Source organism: Lipotes vexillifer, unplaced genomic scaffold (assembly GCF_000442215.2).
Source record: "Lipotes vexillifer unplaced genomic scaffold, Lipotes_vexillifer_v1.1 scaffold859, whole genome shotgun sequence".
In the NCBI taxonomy this organism is placed as follows: Eukaryota; Metazoa; Chordata; class Mammalia; order Artiodactyla; family Lipotidae; genus Lipotes; species Lipotes vexillifer.
The window spans coordinates 275,120-299,148 of record NW_006784707.1 but is presented as its reverse complement, the minus strand read 5'-3'; the positions used below and the strand labels follow the sequence as shown (position 1 = coordinate 299,148).

Here is a 24,029-nt window from a genome sequence, read left to right as displayed (position 1 = left end):
CAGGGTCCCCTCATCACCTGCCCTTCTAGGCAGGTTGTTTTATTTCCCACCAATCAAAGCCCTGTGACCTCGTGACCCTAGTACACATGGCTTTCCTTATCTCCTCCCAGGCTAGTCAGTGTGATCTGGTAAACAAGCAGATCCTCAAACACCTTAGTCATTTGACCAAGTTGGTGAATATGTGGACGGTCAGTTGCTGTAAAAAAAAAAAATCGTTAATCATTGATCTGACTGTGAGGTCAGGAGTGGTGTCCACTGGAAACAGGTTCTCTGTTACCTCTGCCTTTAGTATGTTTTCATGCTTGGACTAAGCTCCACTGTATAGAGTTTAGGGGCAAGCAGAGAGCTGGCCTGGGGCATCAGGGAGATGGAATGCAGTAGCATCAGTTGTTGAAGTGACCCTGCTGTGAGGAAGGGGAAACCCTCTTGGATAATCAAAAGGGAAAACTTCTGTTCTCCTATCTTAATGCTGTGGCGGGCTGACCGGATCCAAGGTAGCAGAATTTGCGGTCGCCTATGCCTAGCTCCTCCTGGCCTGTTCAGTTGCATCTGGAGAGGTTTGGGGCAACTCTAAAGGAAGGTTTTGTGAACTAGAGAACTTAGCAATGGCCAGTACAAATGCCATATTTCACACGGAAAGGAAATGAAGCTGAGAGGTGAAAAACTGGCTGGTAATTAAACACCAAGGGAGAAAGCAATATTGTGCTTAGTCTTCAGAGAATTTTCTTTCTACTTTCATTTCGGCCTCCAGAGAATGAATGATGGTTGTAATGGTGGACCAAACTAACTTGGCCTCCCTCAGACTTAAATTACATACAAGTGCTCAATGAAATATTCGTAAAAGATGTAAATGCTTCGATGAACTTGCAAGAGAGATGGAGAACTGTCCAGGAGCCAGGAATAGGACGGAAACAAAATTGTGATAGCACTGGACTGCCAAGGCAGGAACCACCCAGGTGGTTCCACTTTGTTTACAGCCATGGAGAATGGCCCAGTTTTCCTGGGAAAAAGTTTAACTGAGACAGAGTTGGATTCTGCAGGTGTTGTGCAGTTATGACATGAGCTTTCCAATGGTGAGCTCTTCCGCGGTGTCACCTTGTGGCCATGGGGCAGATGTGGATGCATCCACGGGCTCCAGAGTAGAAGGAGCACCAATAGGACGAGGACACTTTGGCAAAAGATGGTGCAGGCAAAGGGTAGCTACAGACACATCAATCTTCAGTGTTCTGACGCTGGAATAGCTTTCACTAGAGAGGATACCCAGAAGTAGAAAATCCTGATTTTGAGATTGCATGAAATAACTAAACATTCTAAAGTTACTGATTTCACTGGAATTGGTTGTATTACATTTCCTTCAATCAGGAGAAATAAGGGGTTGAGAAAAAAATCAAGTTTGGTTTTAGAAAAATGAAGGAATTTACATTTTTTATGCCTTAATATAAGGCCTATGAAATATCACCCCTGCTGTAGAAACTATTCTGCTAGGCTTAGTTACATCAGAAGCCTTGGGTTTCAATATCATGCCAGAAGGCAACCCATGAGGCAGAGATCAGAGATGTTGTAGATAAGGCACTGTGGCTAAGTCCTAGGAGACCTAAGGAAACAGGGGGGAATTTTCATTCATTAGCCCAGGAGGGTGAGAAGAGGGCTTGCCTGAAGCCTGGTTCGAAGTGGGAAACACAGAAGGCTTTCCCATGAGAAATCAGACTTGGATCCACACCTCAGGAAACCAAATTTACATTACCAGAATGTTGTGGGGGAATCCTGAGCCCAAGAATCAACGTGAACATCTGACACTGCCTGTTGCAGGAACCTGGTCCTAAAGGGATGCCCACAGAAAAACCAGCCCTGCAGGGAAAAATTACAAAGTACACTCAGAGAGGCCCAGGATGAGTGATGAGCTAGTAAACAATGAAGCCAGAAGGATTAAAGATAAAGGAAGAAAAAGCAGTGGTGGGTTTGAAAAGGAACCAAAGAGACCTTCTAGAAATGAAAAATGTAGTAGACGAAATGAGAAAACTTGATGGACAGTAGACTGTGCTTAGCTAAAGATTATAAAAGGACAGGAAATATAAAAGTAGGTGAACAGTTTGGAGGAATCACATAAAGAAATTCAGCATATATCAAGAAGGAGATTTCAAAGGAGACATAAAGGGGAAGGGAGAAACAATATTTCATGAGATACTGGTAGAGAATTTTACAGAATTGATGGAAGGCATGATGTTGGAAATGGCACGGAGGCCCGTTGAGGCTAAAATAAAACTAAATTCACAGCTAGTGATACTTCAAAATGGCAAAGACAAGGGGAAATATGAAAAGTAGGCAAAGAGGGTAAAGGTCAGATTACCCACAAAGGAACAGCAGAACTTGTAACAAAACCACAAAAGACAGAGGACAGTACTGTAATTGTCAGTCTAGAATTCTGTACCCAGCTAAGCTATTATTCAAGTGTGAAAGTAACAGGTAATTTTCGACCAAGAGTAAGAGTGTTTACAACCTCAGTCCTTTACCCAAAGAGCGGATGAGAATCAGGAAGAGCTCAGTTGAACCAGGAGGAAGGAGTGAGATGCAGGCAGACTTGGCAAGGAAAGAACTTGGTAACCAGGTTGGCAAATCTAAAGAAATTCTGTTAGTAAAAATCATCAGTAATAATGACCCCTGGGGATGTACAAATGGAGTGTAACTAAACACTGGGAAGCAATGACTCAAAGCTTTGGTGTCTGGGGGGGTGATTGTAGCTCACAGCATTTCAAGGTGCTTGTATTTGGGAGACTTTGTCAAATTAGGTATGCCTATAAAAAGTAGTAAAGCTAGCCACTTAAGCCTAACTTTCAAACAAGTAATGGGAGAATAAAGAAAAAAAAATGAGTAGAAAATAGGAAGAGAGAATTAAGAAGCAAAATTAACGCTTTAAAAATAAACCCATCAGTTAAGAAGCTCATAAGGTTAACACATACAAACTTATAAATTAACATGTTAAATTATACGTTGTTTACAAAATTCATGTCTAGTATATAAACATAAAAATCATTAAAAAAAATAGAAATATAGAGTAGGACTACATTAACCAAAAGTACTCTGAAATAGGTACATTGCTATCAAACTAAATGGTGTTTTAGACACAGAAGCCTTACATAGTGATGTAAAGACTAGACGATATAATAAACTGGGAGTTTATTGCACCCAGCAACATAGTTTCCAATATATAAGTAAAACCTCACAGAATTATTAATGGCTATTTGCCATATACAGTATCAAATTAACACATATCTCATTGAAACTAATAGATAAGTATAAGTATTAAAAGTTTGAGCAACAAATTGACAAGCTTAATCTATTGGGCATATATAAACACCTGCATTGAGCAATTAGAGAAAACACATTCTTACCAATCAAATGTGGGACATTTTAGGAATTGACTCTGCACTAGGCTGTAAAGCAAATCTCTCTCTTTTTTTTATTCATGTTTAATTTTCTGTTTATTCCTTGAAATCGTGGTGTTTGTGCAAGCAAATCTCAGTGGTATCAAAGAATTATCATCACACAGACTATGTTTTGTGACAACAGTGCAATTAAAGCACACCTTTAATAACTCAACCAAAAAAAATTATAAATTACAAGATAACTGGAGTCTGACCAACCACATGGAGATTAAATAAAATAATTTATTTGATGGCTAAATAAGAACTTGAAAAGTTCATATTTAATGCATACATTAGAAAAGGAAAAAGATAGAAAATTTATTAGGAGAAGTTAGGAGTATAAAAATTTGAATAGACAGCCACAGTAGGAGAGCCTCAAGGACTGGTAAACCTTCCTAAAGACTCTTGAGCTCATGAGGAATCCTTAAGATACAACCTAAAACAACAGCACTATTTCATGTCCAAAATATTGGCAAACATTTTAAAGCCCCCAAACACCAAATGCTGGCAAAGTTGTAGGAGAAATACTTTAACTCAGGCACTTTTGAGACCTAGATCGATGAAAGATTTGAAGGCCCTATGACTTATCACTAATGCATCCAGGTGGATGCTTTCGAGGTTATTCCCATACATGTACAAGTTGAGGTGTATAACGATGGTCATTAAACACTGTTTGTATTAGCAAAAATGTGGAAACGATTTACTGCTCCAGAATTGGGAAATGGATAAAGAAATTGTGGTTTGTTTGTACAGTGGAATATTATACAGTAATTAAAATAAATGAACTACATCAACATAGGTAAATCCCAAGCTGACTTTGAGTGAAAAAAAGCAACTAGCAAAGATGATCTTTCAGAGAAAATTCTAAAAATATAAAATAATGCAAATATGAATTGGAATAGTGTAGTTCTCTGGAGAGGAAAGGACAAATAGGGAAGGGTGTGCTTTAGTTACATTCCAGAATGTCTTATTTTTTAAGTGTTGTAAGTCAAATATGGTAAAATATTTGCGTAAAATCTTGCTGTTGTGTACATGGGTACTACTATGTTAATATCTGTATTTTTCTCTGCAACATTTCAGTATTAAAAATTGTTAGCTCAGGGCTTCCCTGGTGGCACAATGGTTGAGAGTCCGCCTGCCAATGCAGGGGACACGGGTTCGTGCCCCGGTCCGGGAGGGTCCCACATGCCGCAGAGCGGCTGGGCCCGTGAGCCATAGCCGCTGAGCCTGTGCATCTGGAGCCTGTGCTCCGCAACGGGAGAGGCCACAACAGTGAGAGGCCCGTGTACCGCAAAAAAAAAAAAGTTGTTAACTCAAAAATAATTAATACTGAAGAGGAGGCAAGAGGAGATAGGAGCAGTATGAACTTTGGAAGCAAAAAGGCTATATTATTGTTATCTGAAGAAAATCTACATAGAAAATCTAAGACAACTCAGAAACTCTTATAACTAAGGTAGTTCAGTGAAGTGGCAAGATAAAAGAAAAATATACATAAGGGACAGAATAATGGCCTCCCAAAGATGTCCACGTCCTAAGTCCTGGAACTCAGAGCATGTCACCTTTCACGGAACAGGGACTTGGCAGGTGGGACTAAGTTCAGGATTTTGATTTGGGAAATGATCCTGGATGATCCAGGTGGGCCAATGTAATTACAGAGGTCCTTATAAGAGAGAGACAGGAGCGTCAGTCACTCAACAGAGATGTGATGATGGAAACCGAAGTTGGAGTTATACAAGGAAGGCACCATGAGCCAGGGCATGCAGGTGGCCTCCAGAAGCCAGGAAAGGCAAGGACAAAGACTCTCCCAGAGCATCCAGAAGGAATACAGCCCTGCTGACACACTGATTTTCGGACCTCTGACCTGCAGAACTGTATGATAGTAAATTTGTGTTGTCTCATGCTGTTTGTGCTAACATGTTAGAGCAACAACAGGAAATTAGTACAATACGTAGAAATATAATAGTTTTCCTATAATAAATGCAGTTCTCTCCATCATCCTATCCCAGTTTTTAAATGGAACTTATCAGGATGGAAGAGAAATAGCCATGGAATTGAGAAACTTGCCCCTCCGTCAAAGTAACATTTGTTATTCTTGATGTCAAAATGTATTTCAGTCATCATAATTTAACGCATGTGACTTTGACATAGCAACAGGCCAAGATCAGTGGGGTGGGGGGCAAGGTTAGAAATGAATAGAGGCAGCTGGGAACACCCTCTGTGGAGGTGACTTTCTGGCAGAGAATTGACTTATGAGAAATAGAAAAGATCAGAGGACTAGGGGTTCTTGGCTGACTGCACAATGAGGGATCAGTTGGGTGTGTTTTAGGAAGAACAAGGGACCCCCCCTCCCTTCCAGTGGGGGAGAATGGGGGGAAGGGAAAGAATATTCCAGAAGCCTTGATACCATGGGTATAAATTAGCTTTTCTTCATTATCTGTCTTTCTGATTTCTTCCTGAAGGCTCACTTTTACTCACCTGCCTAGGGAGGGAGCTCTGAATGTATGAAGTTACCATGTTATCAACCCATAGTTTTGGTCTCTCTCAGCTTCCTGCAGAGCATGAAGGAGGCTGATTCAAGACCTAAGTCAGGACATGGGTGCCGTCTGTGGACATCCTGCCCTTTTGTCCATTCCCAGCTGGACAGGCCTCTTATATGCCATTGCACTCAGAACCTCCCCAGGTATTCTTTCCAGTCCTACCGTGCCCTCCAGCGATGCTTCTCAGTGTTGTTTCGGGTCTGCTCTAAGTTCATTCTTGGATGGGTTTCATTCACTGGAATTGTTGCTTTTCTTTCTCCTCAGTGCTTCAGAGCAGGGACTCTTAGCTCGGGCTGCACACTTAAGAGTTTTGACAAATTGCGCAGCTGGATGTATATTATAAGCTTCCAGGTGACCCCAATGTGAAGACACTGTTGAACCCCACTGGTTTAGACGGTGTAGGATCGAGAAGAGTTGGCAAGAACTCCCCATGTGGACTAGATCACTTCACTAGCTTCTCCTTTGTTTTTTGTAGATTGAGGAAGGTGTGGCTTCAGGAGTGAGTGTTCATCTGGTTGAGAGTGAAAGGAATCTGGATAAATTGGGGAGGAAATCAGTGGAAGGCTTACCCCGGGATCTGATCAAAACTGAGGGTGGTTGCCAGCACTCTGGGAAGGATGCTTTCAAGAGAGTGGTCCCCTTCCCCTTTGCCTGACACCTCCACCTCCCCTCTACCTGCTTGTCCGTGATTTGTTCACCTGGTCTTACCTTGCCCGTCCCTCCTCAGCAGGCATTTCCTGACCCAAGGACTACACTTCTAATGCTGTGCATCCATCACTGCTCTCTAGTTCCAGACATTTTCATCACCCCAAAGTGAGACCCCATACCCATTAAGAGTCACTCCCTTATTTCCCTTCCCCCAGCCTCTGGCAACCACTAATCTATTTTCTGTCTCTGGATTTACCTATTCTGTACATTTCACATAAACAGATATAGCCAAGAGTGCTTTAAAATTTAAATCAACTGTGTAAGGTGCTTGATTCCAGCACCTGTGGATTTCTTTAGTCCTTGTTAGCTAGTGTTGATAACGCATCGGAAAGGGAAATACCAGCACCATCTCTGGATTAAGCCTAATAGATGGTTTCACGGCGCCCTACCCGGTGGGACAAGGTTAACATCAGGGCTCTCTATGCCCACATGGCGCGCAGACCAGGCACGAGCCCATCTGCCCTATTCTGCATTTCTCAAAAAGGAGCCTTCCTGAGGGACACGGAAAGATTAAGTCTAAACCGCTGTCAATTTGTCAGTCAGGGGTGTAGGAGAAGCTGTTGGTGGGAACAGTGAAGAACTCCACGTTTCCATACCCACTCGATGTAAAAAAGATATTCTTGAAAAGAAGTAGACTCTAAGGGTCTATATTTAGAGTCGCTGGACAGTCCTGGACTCTCCCCAGGTTTCCTTCTAAGTTGTACAAAAGGAGCTGTCTCCTTAACTTCCTCTTGTGCTTCCCTCCCTTTCTTCCCTTTCTTCCCTTTCTAGACAAATGTTTCCATGTTGAAGAAGATCCTTCTATATCTTTCAAGATTTTTAGCCAATCGATGGAGACGTCCCAAGTTGATGTATGCAAATGGAGGAAGGCGGTAGCAGAACTACTCTCAAGCCAGTCCCCCAAATGGATGAGATAAGAGCCAGCAGCGACCACCCTGTCTCAGCCCTCAGAACCCTTGGGCCTGCTCCTTTTAGGTTTTTGCTAGTCAGCTAGGAGACACAGATCCTTACACTCTGCCTTTACAGGAAGCCATTGCCTGTGTCTCCCAGGAAGCCATGGTTTGTCAAAGGCCTTTGGAAAAACTGTCATCAGGGTAGAGATGAGAATTATAATTAAACTTGTGCCAGGAAGAAGAGATCATGGTGATTTAATCTGTCATTTGCGATTTTAAATTATAATTTGATGACTATTTTATATGCCCTACTGTGCATTTTAGTGTTATGAGACCTTAATGAAGCATTTGAATCTTAAGCAACTTGTAAGTGTTTGGGCTCTGGCCAGAACATAGTGAAACAGTGTGTTCGCTGTAATCTGGGCAGCCCGGATTATACCAAGTAACCCCTTCAGAATGTCAAATCAGGTCTCATTTTGTTTTCGAAGATGCCGGGTCTAGTGTAGGAGCGTCAGGAATGCAGGTCTCTCCAAGTTGAGCTTGTGCTGTTAATGAACAGCCCTGACATCCAAGATGTCACCCTGCTTGATTCAGCCTCTTTTCAAGGTGTTTGTCATCGACATTTTCGTTACCTCCCAGCTTTGTGTCATCAGTAAGAATTCTCTTCCTCAACTTGAGTGCACTGAGAAAGGGGTTGGCTAGCAGAGAATCAAGGTAGAACCTAATGATGTTGTTAATAATATTCATAAATAGTAATCAGTACTACTTAGTGACCCCTCTCTAGACCGATATCTATCCACTCTCCCCTGTGAAGGAAAACTGTCCCTTCATCTTGAAATTCACAACCTCCCACCTCCTCAGCTATCTCCTATCACCCAACATCTGAGCCATCACTCATCCTGTGAAACTTATCCCCAGGGTCCACTAGAAATCCTATAATTTTTCATCCAATTAAATCAGTAATACAGATATATGCCATCTTTCAATGTTTCACTTCATTAAAAAAGAAAAAAAGAATAGGGACCAACCAGAAATCAAGCCAAAAGATTTAGAACTTGAATATGCTTTATAGGCTTTTTTGATTGCTCTATTATCTTGGTTTTGTCTGTAGTAAGTTCATCTCCTGATGATTGATTGTCTTGTCTGTCTAGCCTTAGTGCGTTTTTTTAGTGTTGGAATTTTAGTGTGCATGTTTACCATGACAGAGAGTATCCCCCAGTCCCTGACCTACACCACACACACACACACACACACACACACACACACACACACACACACACACACACACACACACACCCCTCCCCCTCCCCACCGCTGTCTGCCTTACTTCCTCTTGTTCCCAGTGGCCTTTGTCACCAGCTGAGAAGCTCTTGCCTGTGGTTGAACTGGAACCCCACGTTCCTGCTCAGTGTTTCCAGCCCCACTAGCTCTGTATTTCAGGTACTTTTAGGCCCTGTTTTCCTTCCTGTGTGCGAGCCCTGGACGGCTTCTTCCTGCTCCTGCCCTGGGTGCAGTGGGTAGCAACACTCAACCTTGTTATTTTTGTTCTGTTCAGACCAATGATTAGCTTGTTTTTGAGGATATCTCTATTTTGTCACATGCTTTCTTTTTCTACTTTCTTTATTGTGGCTTGTGCTTGATGGTGTGGTAGAGGGAGGATGGATTTTCTGAATTTGAATTTGCATCATACATTTAGTGAGATTAGATTTAGTGCTTTCAAAAAGAAGTAAAGTTGATTCTCATTACTTGCAGATTCCATATTTGCAAGTTCGCTTATTATCTAAAATGTATTTTTAACCCCAAAATCAGTTCTCAGAGCACTTTCATGGTCATTCATAGACATGCCCAGAGCAGTGAAAATTTTGAATTGCCCAGTGCACACATGCACACATTCCCAGCTGAGCCTGAACAAAATGACACTCTGCCTAATGTCCCAACTCATACTCTAAACAAATGTCCTTTTCGTGGTCTATTTAGTCCCATGTTTTTTGCATTTTTGTACTTTTTGTTGGTAATTTGCCATTTAAAATGCCCCCAATAATGGTGCTGAAGTGCTGTCTGGTGTCCTAAGCACAAAATATGCCTTATGGAGAAAGCATGTGTGTTAGATAAGCTTCCTTCAGACACAAGTTATTGGTCTGTTGGTTGTGAGATCAATGTTAATGAATCAACAATACTTATTAAATAAGGTGTCTTTAAACAGAGCACAATAAAACAAGGTTCTTTATTGATCGGTTGGTTAGAATGCCTGTGACCAGAGGCTCACAGGAACTTAACCCTGTGTTTCCCCAGGAGCAGTGAGTCCGTATTCTCTCATTCAGTGTTTGAGGCAACATTCTAGAACAAAATTACCCCAAATAACGAGAATGGGCTATACCTATGTGAGAGAAAAATCAAAACCTTCCCCAAGCAGATCCAAGAAGGAGCCCCAGGCAGCCTTCTCTCCCAGCCCTCACGGACGTTTGCTCCTCTCTGACTGTTCTCCTTTGCGCAGGGTACTTTCTGAATTTTCTGGAGCCGGTTAACAATATCACCATAGTCCAAGGCCAGACAGCGATTCTTCACTGCAAGGTGGCCGGAAACCCGCCGCCCAGCGTGCGGTGGCTGAAGAACGACGCCCCGGTCGTGCAGGAGCCCCGGCGCATCATCATCCGCAAGACGGAATACGGTTCTCGGCTGCGGATCCAGGACCTGGACACGACGGACACCGGCTACTACCAGTGCGTGGCCACCAATGGGGTGAAGACCATCACCGCCACTGGCGTCCTGTTCGTGCGGCTCGGTGAGTGGGGACAGTCCCCGGTGTGTTGCTTATCAGATAGGAAAGTCCCCAGCCACCAAGCAGCAGATTAATTTGCGGTTTGAAACTGAACACACACAAGTCAGCAGAGAGGAAATCAATAAAACCCTTCCCCGAGGTCTTTCCCATTGTGCATGAGATCCTGGCTTAACCTGTTACCCACTTACTAGTAAGAAAAGAAAATAGGCGCAGATGGAGAGGTCTGTAAACCTGGAGTGCAGAACATAATCTCAGGCAGGCTATGGGTCAGGAGGTCACCCCACGGGGAGGCTGGCCACGCACACTTCAAGCCCAGGCAATCCAGACAGGCACCCACCCACCCACCCACCGAAACCCAGCCCGGCCCAGAGGATGGGCAGGGAGCAGAACGTGAGGACAATTTTGTACTCTTGTGCTTGTCACAGGTGGCATGAAGCAATTAAATGGCAGGCAGGAATATGTCCCTTTCATCCCAGTTCTGTGGAGGTCCCTGCAATGCCCCAGCCGTTCTGTCACCAGTAAGACAGATCTTGTGAATCAAGTTTAGATGAGAAGAGAGAAAAGACAGCAAAAACTCCCAAAATATCTCCTGACATTTCTGCATCAACACAGAGCACCCCTTCCATCCTTGGTGGTTTCCCCCATCCTTGGCATATAATATTGGGCAGGGGCAGAGCTGGAGGCTGAAGACAGCTCACCACAAATGAGCACCCTGGGCTGTGGTTGCCTTTACCACGGGCTGGATTGGAAAAAAAATTATTCCAAATCATGAAGTATTAATAACTTGTCTTTTTTCTTTTCCTTTAGGTCCAACACACAGCCCAAATCATAACTTTCAGTAAGTATTTGCTTTCCTCAAACCATTTTCTCATTCTTTGTGGGCTTCCGTTATATAAGAACCCTGGCTTTAAATCGGGCAAACACATGTTTCTGCTGAATTTGCTAGAACTTGGCTGGACTTCACACAAGGATGGCAATGTGCTTGCTTTTGGTTGGAAAACTGTTACATTTTCCATGTTGAGTGTTAGGGAAAAAGTCATAAAAGCAGGCATAGTTAGTTGCTTTCAGAGATCGTGACCTTGCAGGGCAACTGGAGGCAGTGTAAGTGTACAGACCAGGTTGCCGGGGCTGCCAGGACCCTGGTGTCCTGGACACATTTAAAACAGGGAGGCAGTTACTCTGAAGTCCCAGCGCCACCTTAACTGCATCGCCAGCTGCAGTCTACAAAATGTGTGCTCATCAAGCCTCAGGGAACCTCTACCATAGGCGGGGTCTCAGACCCACTTCAGAGCTGAGGAGACTGAGGCTCAGAGCTTGGCTCAGGGGTCTTCACCCACCTGCGGGCAGGTTCTGGCTGTGAACTCAGGCCTCTTGTTTCCAGGTGTAGCGTCTTTTCTCCTCCGGACCTCACACATCCATGAGAATCACTCTTTTCAGCGCCTGTGTTCTAGGTTAGCCATGGCTGTTGGATTCCTCATTTACTCTTCAGGCATATCAGAAAGCCTTTGCTTCACATCTGAAAGTTCTGAGCAGTGGTGCAGACGCTGTGCTGGTCAGCCAAGCAGTGTTTGCTTCTCTGTGTCCCCCTGCTGCCTCGTAAACCCTGGCCATTGGGGTGAGGTGGGTGGGCAGGGGCCCCTCTTAGCTTACATCAGGTGCCACTTGCAGAAGGCAGATTTTTGAGAACTTTCTGTGCTGAGCCATAGTGTCCAAGCATTTCTCCTTAATAATCATGCATGCATAGAGTGAGAAAAGAAGAAATTGCATCCAGGGCACATCTGTGAGGCTTTCGAAAAGGTATAAGTCATTCAAAAGTTGAATTCTTATTTTTGTTTATATCTATATCTTATGTTGTCTATTTATGTATAACTTAAGTAAATATTATATAATATAAACATATATAATATATTGCAAAATATATAAATAAATAATTTACATATAATTATAATTTATTAAATATATAAATATCAAATATACTTATATTTAATTTTATATACAATTAAAATTTTTTTCTATGTTTTTAAAAAATTTATTTTATTGAAGTATAATTGATTTACTATGTTGTGTTAGCTTACATTTTACTGTGCTAGCCTATCTTTCCATCCATTTCCATTCATCAGTTGTCTTATTTCTTTTATTCATTTCACAATAATTTGCAGATATTTGTACACTTATCCTGAAATATTTTGGATATCATTATGGATTATGATATCATTTAGAAATATTATGGAAATCATTAACAAGAGTTCAACATCTGTGTGCTTACTATTCTTGTTTCTTCTTCTTGAGTTAAAACTTACATACAGGGCTTCCCTGGTGGCACAGTGGTTGAGAGTCCGCCTGCTGATGCAGGGGACACGGGTTCGTGCCCCGGTCCGGAAAGGTCCCACATGCCTCAGAGCGGCTGGGCCTGTGAGCCATGGCCGCTGGGCCTGCGCGTCCGGAGCCTGTGCTCCACATCGAGAGAGGCCACAAGAGTGAGAGGCCTGCGTACCGCAAAAAAAAAAAACAAAAAACCTTATACGATGAAATGCACAGATCTGAAGTATTCTATTAATAAGGTCCAAACAATGCAAAAACCTCTGCAATCTAAACCCTTATGCAGGCACAGAACATTCCTATCACTCTAGAAATTTCCATCATGCAACTTCCTGGTCACTACCCCTCCTCCCCAGGCAACAACTGTTCTGATTTTTTTCTACCATGAGCTAGCTTTACGTGTTTTAGAACTTCATAGAAATGAAAGCCTACAGTACATAGCCACCTGAGCCTGGTTTCCTTCACTTGACATGATTCTCTCGAGAGTCATCTATGCTGTACATGTTTCACTAGGCTGCTGCTATTTATTGCCGAATAGTGTGCCCTTGTGTGACTGTATCAGTTAGTTTTTCCTTGATGGACACCTGAGCAGGTTGCATCTTTTGACATTGATGAATGAGCTGCTGTGGATAGTCTCATACAAGTTTTTTGTGGACATGTATTTTCATTTCTGCTAGGTAAATACCTAGGGTGTGTGCTGAGTTTTGTAAGAAATACCAGACCTTTTCCTAAGGTGATTGTACCACTCTGTACTCCCACCAGCAGGTAGGAGAGTTATGGTCACTGCATTGTTTGCCAGCATTTGATCTGGTTGGTCTTTCTAAGTTTAGCCATTCTGATGTGTATGTAGTGGTTCAAGTGATCTATATGTCATTCTGACTTCTTAAAAAAGTAGTTTTTATTAGTCATTTTAAATTTTCATACAAATGCATTTAAGACATTAAAGTTTCCTCTGAATACCATTTTGGCTACATCTTTTTCCCCTCCAGGCAACATAAGCTTTTGTTTTTTGTTATTTTCTGATTTTTGTTGTATTATTATCAGTGAATTTGGGATGTATTTTACAGTTGGTAGTTGGTTGAGATTTTCTTTGTGGCCAATTTGATACGGTAAATTTTTGTGAATATTTCCTGTTGTTTCAAAAAATAAATGTGCTCTGATGGTAGCCAGTACACAATATTTCGATTCATGTATTAAATTACATATGTTAAGTGTGTTATTAAAAGTGTCTGTATGTTTTGTTCACATTGACTACAGATATCTGAAAATATATGAAAGTTGTCTATACTCATTTCGGATTTGCCAATTTCTATCAGTTTTCTATTTTTTTTAATTTTGAGTTTACGTTCTTAAATACCTCCAGGTTTGAGACTATATAGCTTTTGTTTTGTCTTGTTTTTAAGTCTCTTTTGAGGCTTTTTGCCTTGAATTCGATTTTGCCTAGCAATAATATTGCTCCACCTACTTTCTTTTTATTTGCATTTGCTAGAAAGCTGTTTTACTATTCCTGTCCCACTTTTCCCCTCAACCTTTTTGTGTTCTGTTTTATGTAGGTCTCTTGTAAATAGCATATAAGTGCAGTTGTTTTAGGAGTGGGTGAGGAGGGGGGTTTGCCAATCTGGAAGTCCAGGTTAATACATGTAGGTTAAGTTCATTTTGACAAAAATACAATACTCCATTCTGTGAGTCAGTCTCACTTTAATTGTCCATGTGTTTACTCAGTGAAGGTTAGTTGTTTTCACTGATGCAGACCATCTTATGTAAACATCTTTGCATGTCTACTTGTCCCAGTGGGCGAGAGTCCTCCAGCAATAGAAGTCTGGGAGTGGAATTTCAGGTATTCACTTCCCACCTCTACCATGTATGGTCAGATAGCCTTCCAAAGTGATAAAGGACTTCATAGTCCCACCAGCAAAACATGAGTTCTTATTTCCCCATGTTTTCCAGCACGTGGTATTATCAGAACTCAAAATTTTGCCAATATCTTGGGTGTCAATTGTAAGTTATAGTAATTTTACATTAGATTTCACCAGTAAACAGTGAAGTTGAACATATTTGTATTGGTTTAATAACCATTGGATTGCCAGTTCAAATACAGTCCATTCTTATTTATAGACTCAATACTTGCAAATTTTCTTACTCAGTAAAATTTCTTTGTAACCCCCAAATCAATACTCAGGATGTTTCCATGGTCACTCATGGATATGCACGGAACAGTGAAAAATTTGAGTTGCCCAGTGCATGAGTTCCCAGCTGAGGTCTGCCGTCTTGTTTCACCTCTCCTGCTGTGCATGTGTCCTTTTCTGGGTCTGTTTATATTTTGTGCTTTTCGTTGGTGATTTTGCTGTTTAGAATGGCCCCAAGCACAGTGCTGAAGTGCAGTCTTATGTGCCTTGTGGGGGAAATATGTTAGATAAGCTTCATTCAAGCATGGGTTACAGTGCTGTTGGCCCCAAGCTTAGTATTAATGAATCACCAGCCACATTAAATAGCACATCTTTAAACAGAAACACACATAAAACAAGGTTATGTATTGATTGGTTGATGAAAATGTTATGACCACAGACTTGCAGAAAAGTATCTCTTTATTTGCCTTAGGAACAATGGCTCAGTATTTGCTAATTCAGTGTTTGTGGCAACTTTATAGAAAATGACTGTCACAGATAACCAGAGTCGACTGTATTTTGTCCATTTTTCATTAGGACGTTTGTCTTTTTCATATTGATTTGCAAGAATTTTTTTTTGCAGGAGTTTTAAAATATATTCTAGATATAATTTTTACACAGTTTCTACTCCATCTAGAATTGATTTTTATGCTGGTATCAGCTAGGGTTCTACTGTAATATTTTCCTATCTCAATGGCCTAGTGCCTTGGCATCATCTAATGAATAGCCCCATCTGTAATCATTAAATTTAATGTCACTTCTGCCATCTGTGAAATTTCTATACATGTGGATCTGCTTCTAGGCTCTCTATTCTGTTCTAGTAACTTTTGTGCCTGGAATAAATACCACAATATTCTAACACTATATCTTTGTAATATATCTTGCTATATGTAGAGAAATATTTTCGCTTATTGCTATGGATTAAATTGTGCCCCCCACCAAATTCAGATATTGAAGCTTTAACCCCCCTTCATGCGGCTGTATTGAAGATAGGGCCTTTAAGTAGGTAATTAAGGTTAAATGAGGTCTTAAGGGTGGGTCCCTGATCTGATAGGGTTGGTGTCCTTATAAGAAGAGGAAGATACATCAGAGAATGCTGTCTCTCCTTTCTGCCATGTGGGGACACAGCGAGCAGGTGGCCGTCTGAAAGCTGGGAACTAAATAATGTTGCACTTTGATATTGAACTTAACCTCCAGAACTGTGAGAAGTCAATGTCTGTTGTTTAAGCCCCCCAGTCTGTGGTATTTCTTATGGCAGCCTGAGCTGGCTAATACAGCTACCTTATTATTATACCATTTTTCTAAATTATCTTGACTGTTATCTTTTATTCTTCCATATGAATTTTATCAGTTTGTACTTTTATTGGAATTGCATAGAAGTTTGATTTTTACAGTTAACTTTTTTGGATACAAAGGTGATTGTGTAGTTTTTCTCCTTTCAACGTATTAATATTACGGTATGTAATAGAGTTCCTATTACTAGGTAGCTTCACAGTTCTAGACTGAAATACACTTTGTCAGGGTGAGATATTCTTTTAATATTATGCTGAATTGATCTGCTAACTTTGTGTTGGCAGATGACCTGCTTTGTTCAGATACTTCGTAGCCTAAGGCACCAGCCCATTGACAGTTGTCTTTTTTGTGACCATGGTTTTTTTCTCCCCATTGACTGTAATTATGTTTTGGCAGACTCACCTTCAACTCCTTTATGATATCTCTGGAAGTTGACCAGAACAAAGACAAAAAGAAGGAACATCAGTGGGTTTAAAATAGAATTACCCACAAGTTCTCCGTTTTTGTCTCTGGAATATCACTAGCTTATCCAATTTTCCTGAGAAAATGCACAGCAGTTAAAGCTCTTTCATTGCTGGTCTGGTGGTATATATATCCTGTACCTGCAAATGGAGAGTTGAAACAGTGAATAATCATACAGCCCTGGTTGATCCCTGTGTACAGCATGTCAGTATGGGGACACGCTGAGGTTGGTTCTGAACTGTGAACAGGGATGGTTGTGATGACTCATCCCCTCCAGGCTCTTCGCTCTCTTCCTCTGGCCGCCGCCCTCACACATCCACACACAGGGTCACCAGCAGTGTTGGTGGATATCAGTTTGTGTGTATTGAAGGAGGTGGGGGATAGGGTGGAAACCCTCAGAGGTTAAGGGATTTATTACCATTAAAACATTGTTTTTCCTTCCATCCATTTGAAGGCGGGGTGAGGAGGGTGTGTGTATGGAGAACAAAATCTTCAAGGACAGGCTGTCTCTCCACAGACGTAGGTTCAAAGACAGGGTGATTATAGCTTACTCAGGTAGCAGTTTTGGTAATGCGAGGGGATTAATGTGAGGCTGTGTGTCTCACATTTCATGTATGGGTATCATTTCTAGCTACTCTTTTAAAAAGTGGTTTATTTTCACGATGATAGACACATACATACACTGGTCGGGTAGCCTGGTGGTACCAGAGTTGGGTGAAGGCGTCGGGGTGCTCCCTGAAGCGTGAGCGTCAGGGCTTCCGTGTTTCCTGTGTTGGTTGTCCTAGGCTATCCTGATGGCTCACAACGAACGTCTGCTTCAACGAACGTCTGCTTAAAGGAAAATGTGTTGTTTTTTGGGCAGTTAAAAGTTACGTTAATTATTGACTGCTGGGAAATCACTTTCCTTGAGGCCATGTCTGAGCCCTTCTTGCTTCACGACTTGCAGGTAATTCCAAGGTTTCAGCCCTTCTCCACCCATAAGCTCATGACCCTGACATCTCCACTTCCAAGTCTGACTTATCTCCCCATCTCCAGGCCCCCCAGTTCAGCCCCATGGTGGGCATCTCCAGGCGGATGACTCACAGGCATCTCACAATTTGCATGTCTAAATGGAACTCAGCCATCTTCTACGTCAAACTCCTTCCATTGCTCTTTGGGAAATTGTCATAAGCCTAGTTCAAACTTTATCCTAATTATAGGAAAATAGCACTATTAAAAAAAACCCTGGGGCTTCCCTGGTGGCGCAGTGCTTGAGAGTCCGCCTGCCGATGCAGGAGACGCGGGCTCGTGCCCCGTTTCGGGAAGAAAGAGAGACCCCAAAAACACAAGAAAAAAAAAAAAAAAAAAAAAAAAAAAAAAACCCTGAAACTGCCAACTGACTAGCCAGTAATTAAAAGTGACTTCAGGAGAAACCAAGCTGCCTTACTGACAAGTTGGTAAAAGTAAATTAACTTAGACAAAAGGCTAACATTTAGCATTTGATGTTAAATTCATTAAACCACCAACCTAATGAAATTGAGTTGGAAGGGGGAGAGAAGCCAACCTAATTTTTTCTCCATGACTTCTTGTTGTGATAGGTTCTTTTTTCTGGAAAAGTAACTCCCCTTAAATCCCATAGTGCAGAACTTGAATAAAAGATAGAAACTTAATTCATTTTAAGATTATATGATACAGGAGATTAAGTGGCTAAACACAGTCATGGTTAAAGTAATTAGAGACTACACACACATTCTTTTTAATTCAGGTCATATAGTGACACAAATGAAAATGTTTATGCTTTAGCAGTAATGATAATACTAGCACTTGATGGTAGCAGCACATTTAATGCTCCCACTAAGTCTTTTTGTTTTCAGTTGAACTTATGTATCAGCTATGATGCCCTATTATACATGAATGAGAGTTTTTATACACCAACCTCCAAATTCACCCGAAGTCACCAATCTTCCAAGGTTGATGTGAGAGGGACCAGCCCCCTGAACATGACAGAAGAGAAAAACGTTTACTTGCCCATGAACTATTAGTGTTGGAGACACTGTTTCTCCGCCTCTGGCCGTCTCATGTGATCCTAGCCTTAGAGATGGCCGTTGCAAAAGCCAGTGTTTCTAGAAGGTTTTGCTGACTTGGGTTTTTATGACATGAATGTTAGTGTTGGCTTTATGAATGAATTTGCTCTGTTCACATTTTTGCCCATCAAATATGACATCAGTATAATTGCATGTAGGAGTATTTCATCTCAAAAGTAGAGAGGAATAAAGTATGATGTCTGATTTTCAAGGAAATCATTCATTCATTTATTCATTCATTTAACAAATTTATATTGAGGGCCAGCTATGTGCCAGGCCCTGTTCACGTTATTGGGGGTCCAACAATGAATGAAACAGACAAAAACTAAAAACTGCCTTGTGCCGCTTACATTTTCCTGGGAGACTCTCATGTCTGGCTGCTTCTACAAAATATAATATCTGAAAAATACTTTATGTGGTTTATTCCTTTTTATTGATGACAATTATTCTGTTGTATGAAGATACTACAATGTATTATCTGTTGATGGACATTTGGACTTCCAGTTTGGAGCAATTATAAATAGACTGCTATGAATATTTAATTTGGGGGAACATGTTTTCATTTTTCTAGAATAAATCCTAGGTGTAAGATTGCTCAGTCAGATGGTATGTGTATATATAAACTGTATAAGAAATTGCCAAATTCTTCCCCAAAGTGATCTTTCCATTTTATACTGCCACCAGCAAAGTATGAGAGTTCCAGTTGCTCCACATCCATACCAACATTTGATATTGTCAGTCATTTAATTGTAGCCATTCTAGTGTCTTGCATCGTGATGATTCATGGTGTTTTAATTACATTTCTTCAGTCACTAAAAATGGGGCCATCTTCTAAGGATACACTTTTGTGAAGTATCTGTTAGGCCTTTTGTCCAGTTTTTACTGTGTTGTTTGTCTTCCTGTTGAGTTATGGGAGTTCTTTATATTTTCTGTATACAATTTCTTTGTCAGATATTATAAGGTGTTTTCTGCCAGCTTGTGGTTTGCCTTTTTAATTTTCTTAATGCTGTCTTTTGATGATCAGGAAATTTTAATTTTGGTAAATCTAATTTATCGTTTTTTCTTTTATGTATCATGTCTAAGAAATCTTTGCTTTCGCCTACCTCAGTACCATAAAGGTATTCTCCTGTGATTCCTTCTATAAGCATTTTAATTTTAGCTTTTATGTTTAGGTCTATGATCCATCTTCAAAACAATTTTTGTGTATGGTGTGAGTTAATGTGTTTAAGTTCATCTTTTTCCATACAAATATCCAGCTGTTCCAGCATCATTTTTGAAAAGACTGTTCTGTCTCCCTTGAATGCATTAGTGCCTTTATTGAAAATCACTTGGCTACATGTGAAGATATATTTTGGAATTCTGTTATGTTCTATTGATCTATCCTTACACTCCAATACCACATTGTCTTAATAACTGCAATATTACAGTAAGTCTTAAAATCAACGGGTGTAAACCTTCCATCATTCTTCTTCTCTTTCATGATTGTTTTGGCTACTCTAGTACCTTTACATTTCCATTTAAATTCTAGATTGTTTGTCAGTTTCTACCACAGTGCCTACTGGGATGTTTTTAACTTTTGATTTTGAAATAACTTCAGACTTATAAAAAAAAAGTCACAGGAATAGTAATAAGTAATCCCATATGTCTTTACCCAGGTTTACCAATTTTTTGTCATTCTGCCATATTTGACTTATCATTCCCTCTATGCCTGTTTGCAACTATTATTGTTTTCTGAACCATATGAGAGTAGGCTACATTCATTACACCCCTTTGCCCTTTAACACTTCAGTGTATATTCCCTAAGACCAACAGTGTTTCCTTACAGAATGACAGCTTCGACTTCAGGATGTATGTCTTTGAATTGCCATTCATAGTCCAATTTCTTTCATTGTCCCAGTAATGCTTTTATATCTCCCCACCCCTGGGTACAGCTCCTCACCATGTTGCTTTAGTCCCCTTTACTCTGCAACAGTTCCTGGACCTTTCATGACACTGAGATTTTTGATAAGTGCAGAATGGTTATTGTGTAGAATATCTCTAAATTTGAGTTTGGCTGATGTTCACTCATGATTAGAATTTGGTTATGCATTTTTGACTGAAATAATGTAAGTGATATTTCCTTCTCAGGGTATCACATCTGGAGGTCCATGATGTCAGTTTGCCCCTTATTGGTGACGTTAATTTTTCTCACTTGGTTAAGATCTGTTTTCTCATTATATAGTTATTTTTCTTTTTGTAGTAAAAGGTAATTTGTGGGGAAATCCTGCTAGGATTTTGATGGGGTGATATTGCACTTTGGGAACATTGACTTCTTTAAACTATTGAGTGTTCCAATCTGTGAATATGGTATGTATTTCTATTTATTTGGGTTTTCTTTCCTTTCTCTCTGAAGTGTTTCAGAGTTTTAAGTGTGGAAGTCTTGTACATATTAGGTTTATTTCTAAGTATTTTAACCATTTTAAGTGTATAATTCAGAGGTATTAAGCACAATCACATTGTTGTGCAATCATCACCACATCCCTCTCCAGAACACTTTCATCTTCCCAAACTGAAACTCTATATTCATTAAACAATAACGCCTCATTCTTTCCGCCCCCAGCCCTTGACAACCACCATTCTACTTTCTATGAATTTGACTACTCCTCTGTGTATTTTTAATATTACTGTAAATGATATTTTTTAAAAATTTCATTTGCTAATTGGTGCTCAAATATAAAAATATAATTGATTATATTGTCCTTATCTTGTGGCTTTACTAAATCCATATTAATTTTTGTAATTTTTAAAATATATTCATTAGAATTTTCTATGTAAATTATGATATCTATGAGTGAAGACAGTTTTATTTCTTCCTTTCTAATCTGTAAGCCATTTATCTATCTATCTACCATCCCCTATCTATCTATCTCCTTATTGTAATGGTTAGGACTTCCATGGGGATGTTGGGTAGAAGAGGTAAGAGCAGATATCTTTGTCTTGTTTCTATATCTATGGGGCAAATGTTCCTTATTTCACCATTAAGTAAGAAATTCATTGTAGGTTTCTCACAGATGCCCCTTTTATTAGATTGACAGTTATTTTCTTTGTTGAAAGTTTTGATAATGAATGAGTGTTGGTTTTGTCAATTGCTTTTTTTTTTTTTAATATTAACTGAGATTATTACATGGTTTCTCTCTTTAGCTCTGTATTTTCAGTGATTGGTTTTTAAATGCTGAAGTAACTTTGTACTCCTGGGTTGACCCAGTTTGGTCCATTACTCATTTCTATATTGTTTTTTTATTTTGCTCGGTCCAGTTTGCTGTTGTTTAGTGGAGCATGTTGCCATTCTGATCAGGGGACATATTGGCTTATAATGTCCGTGGAACAGACTTGTCAGCTTTTTATATCAAGTTTATGTTTGCCTCATAAAATGAACTAGAAAGTATCTCTTACTCCTTTATTTTCTGAAAGAGTTTGTGTAAAATTGCTGATGTTTCTTCCTTAAATATTAGACAGAATTCACCAGTTTCTATTATTTTGGGCTGGAGTTTTAATCATGGGAAGGTTTTTGACTACAACTCCAAGTTCTCGAAGAGATTTGGGGCTATTCTGAGGTTTTATTCCTATTTATACTAATTTTGGTATATTGTCATTTGTCATTTTTTCTAAGTTGTTGGATATATATATCTATGTTCATTTATTATCTTTAACATCTCTAGAGTCTTTGGTGAGTCCCCTTGTGCATTCCTGATATTGGTAATGTGTGTTTTCTCTTTTATTAATCATTTTTTCTAGGTGTTACCAATTTGGTTAATTTTTTGAAGAATCAACTTTTGGCTTTATTGATTTTTTTATTGTTTGTTTTCTATTTTATTGATTTCTGCTCTCATCATTAATATTTTTTTCTAATTACTGCAGGTTTAACTTGACACTCTTTTTCCAGCTTTGTAAGGTGTAAAATCTCATCTAATTTAAGCATTTAAAGCTATAAAGATGTCTCTTAATTACTGTTTTAGCTTCATCCCATGATTTGGGGTATCCTGTTTTCATTTCTCATATGTTATATATTCTCATTCCATTTAAAATACCATTTAATTTTTCTTGCATTTTCTTTTTTGAGCCCAAAGGTTATTTAGAAGTGTGCTGTTTAATTTCCAAATAGTTCGAGAGTTTCTAAATATATTTTTGTTATTGATTTCTAATTTAATTTTGTGTGATCAGAAATTTATGGTTTCAATTTTTTAACATATTGTGAGTTATTTTATGGAGAGCATATGGTCTGTCTGGGTGAACATGCCATGTACACTGACACGTGTATGCCGTCTTGTTGAGTATATTGTTCTAGATGTCCATTGGGTCAAGGGGGTGGTTAATGTTTCTGTTGTTTCTTTGCTCATTTTTTTGTTTAGTTCAGTTAATTGCTGAGAGTCAGGTATTAAAATTTCCAACTATAATTGTGGATTTTTCTGTTTTGTCCTCTAGTTCTGTCAATTCTTGTTGGTATATTTTGAAGCTCTGACATTAGTTGCATTCATGTTATGTCTTTTTGCTTAATAGACCCTTTTATTTGAAAGAAGTTTTTGCTGAGTATGGAATCCAGGTTCACAGTTCATTTTCTCTGCTAGTGCCTTGAAGCTGTCATTCCCTTGTCTTCTGTTTTGCTTTGTTTCTGATGAGGAGTCAGCCATTATTTTTTATCTCCCCCCTTTTCTATTTATCCTAGATTTTTAGCAAGTTGATTGTGACATCAGCAGGTGTGGTTTCCTTTGTATTTATTCTGCTTGCTTTTCACTGATCTTCCTTGGTTGGTGTGTTACTGTATTTTAATGAAATTTGGGAAAATTTTGGCCATCATTTCTTCAAACCTTTTTCCCAACTCCATGCATCTCTCCCCTCCTCTTGGGATTTGATTGTACATAAGTTAGACCTCCTGTACTTTCCTATAGCTTACTAAGACTGTTTAATTTTTGGTAAATCTTCTTGTCTCTCTTTGTTTCAGTTTGGAAACTTTCCATTGACCTGTCGAGTTTACCAATTTTTTTTCCTAGCTTTATCCAATCTTTTGTTAATAGCATACCATGAATGTTTTATTGGAGATTCTATGTTTTAGTTCTTCCAGTAGATTCTTTTACAGTTTCCAGCTCTCCTGCAAATCACCCATATCTTCATTATAGTTTCTTCTGTGCATTGTTTACCATACTTATAGTTCCTTAAAGTGCTGGTCTTCTAAGTCTAACATCTGGGTTTATTTCTCTTGACCATGGGTTATATTTCCCTGTTTCTTTACATGCCTGGTAATTTTTTATTGTATACCAGTCATTTGTACATTTATTGTACACCATACATTGTGGTTTATACTCTAGGTTTTGTTACCTTCCGCTGAAGAGTGTTGTTTTTTTTTTTTTTTTT

General features: G+C 39.8%; 1 protein-coding gene across 1 annotated transcript in view; it reads left to right on the top strand.

The window, feature by feature from the left end:
- Positions 1–758: 758 nt before the first annotated feature.
- ROR2 (receptor tyrosine kinase like orphan receptor 2) overlaps positions 759–24,029 on the top strand; it is a 37,616-nt gene continuing 14,345 nt past the window's right edge. Inside the window, exons 1-3 of the mRNA XM_007456980.1 lie at positions 759–819; positions 10,055–10,342; positions 11,147–11,177. Coding sequence (XP_007457042.1) covers positions 759–819; positions 10,055–10,342; positions 11,147–11,177 — 380 coding nt within the window. The remainder of the gene's footprint in view (positions 820–10,054; positions 10,343–11,146; positions 11,178–24,029) is intronic.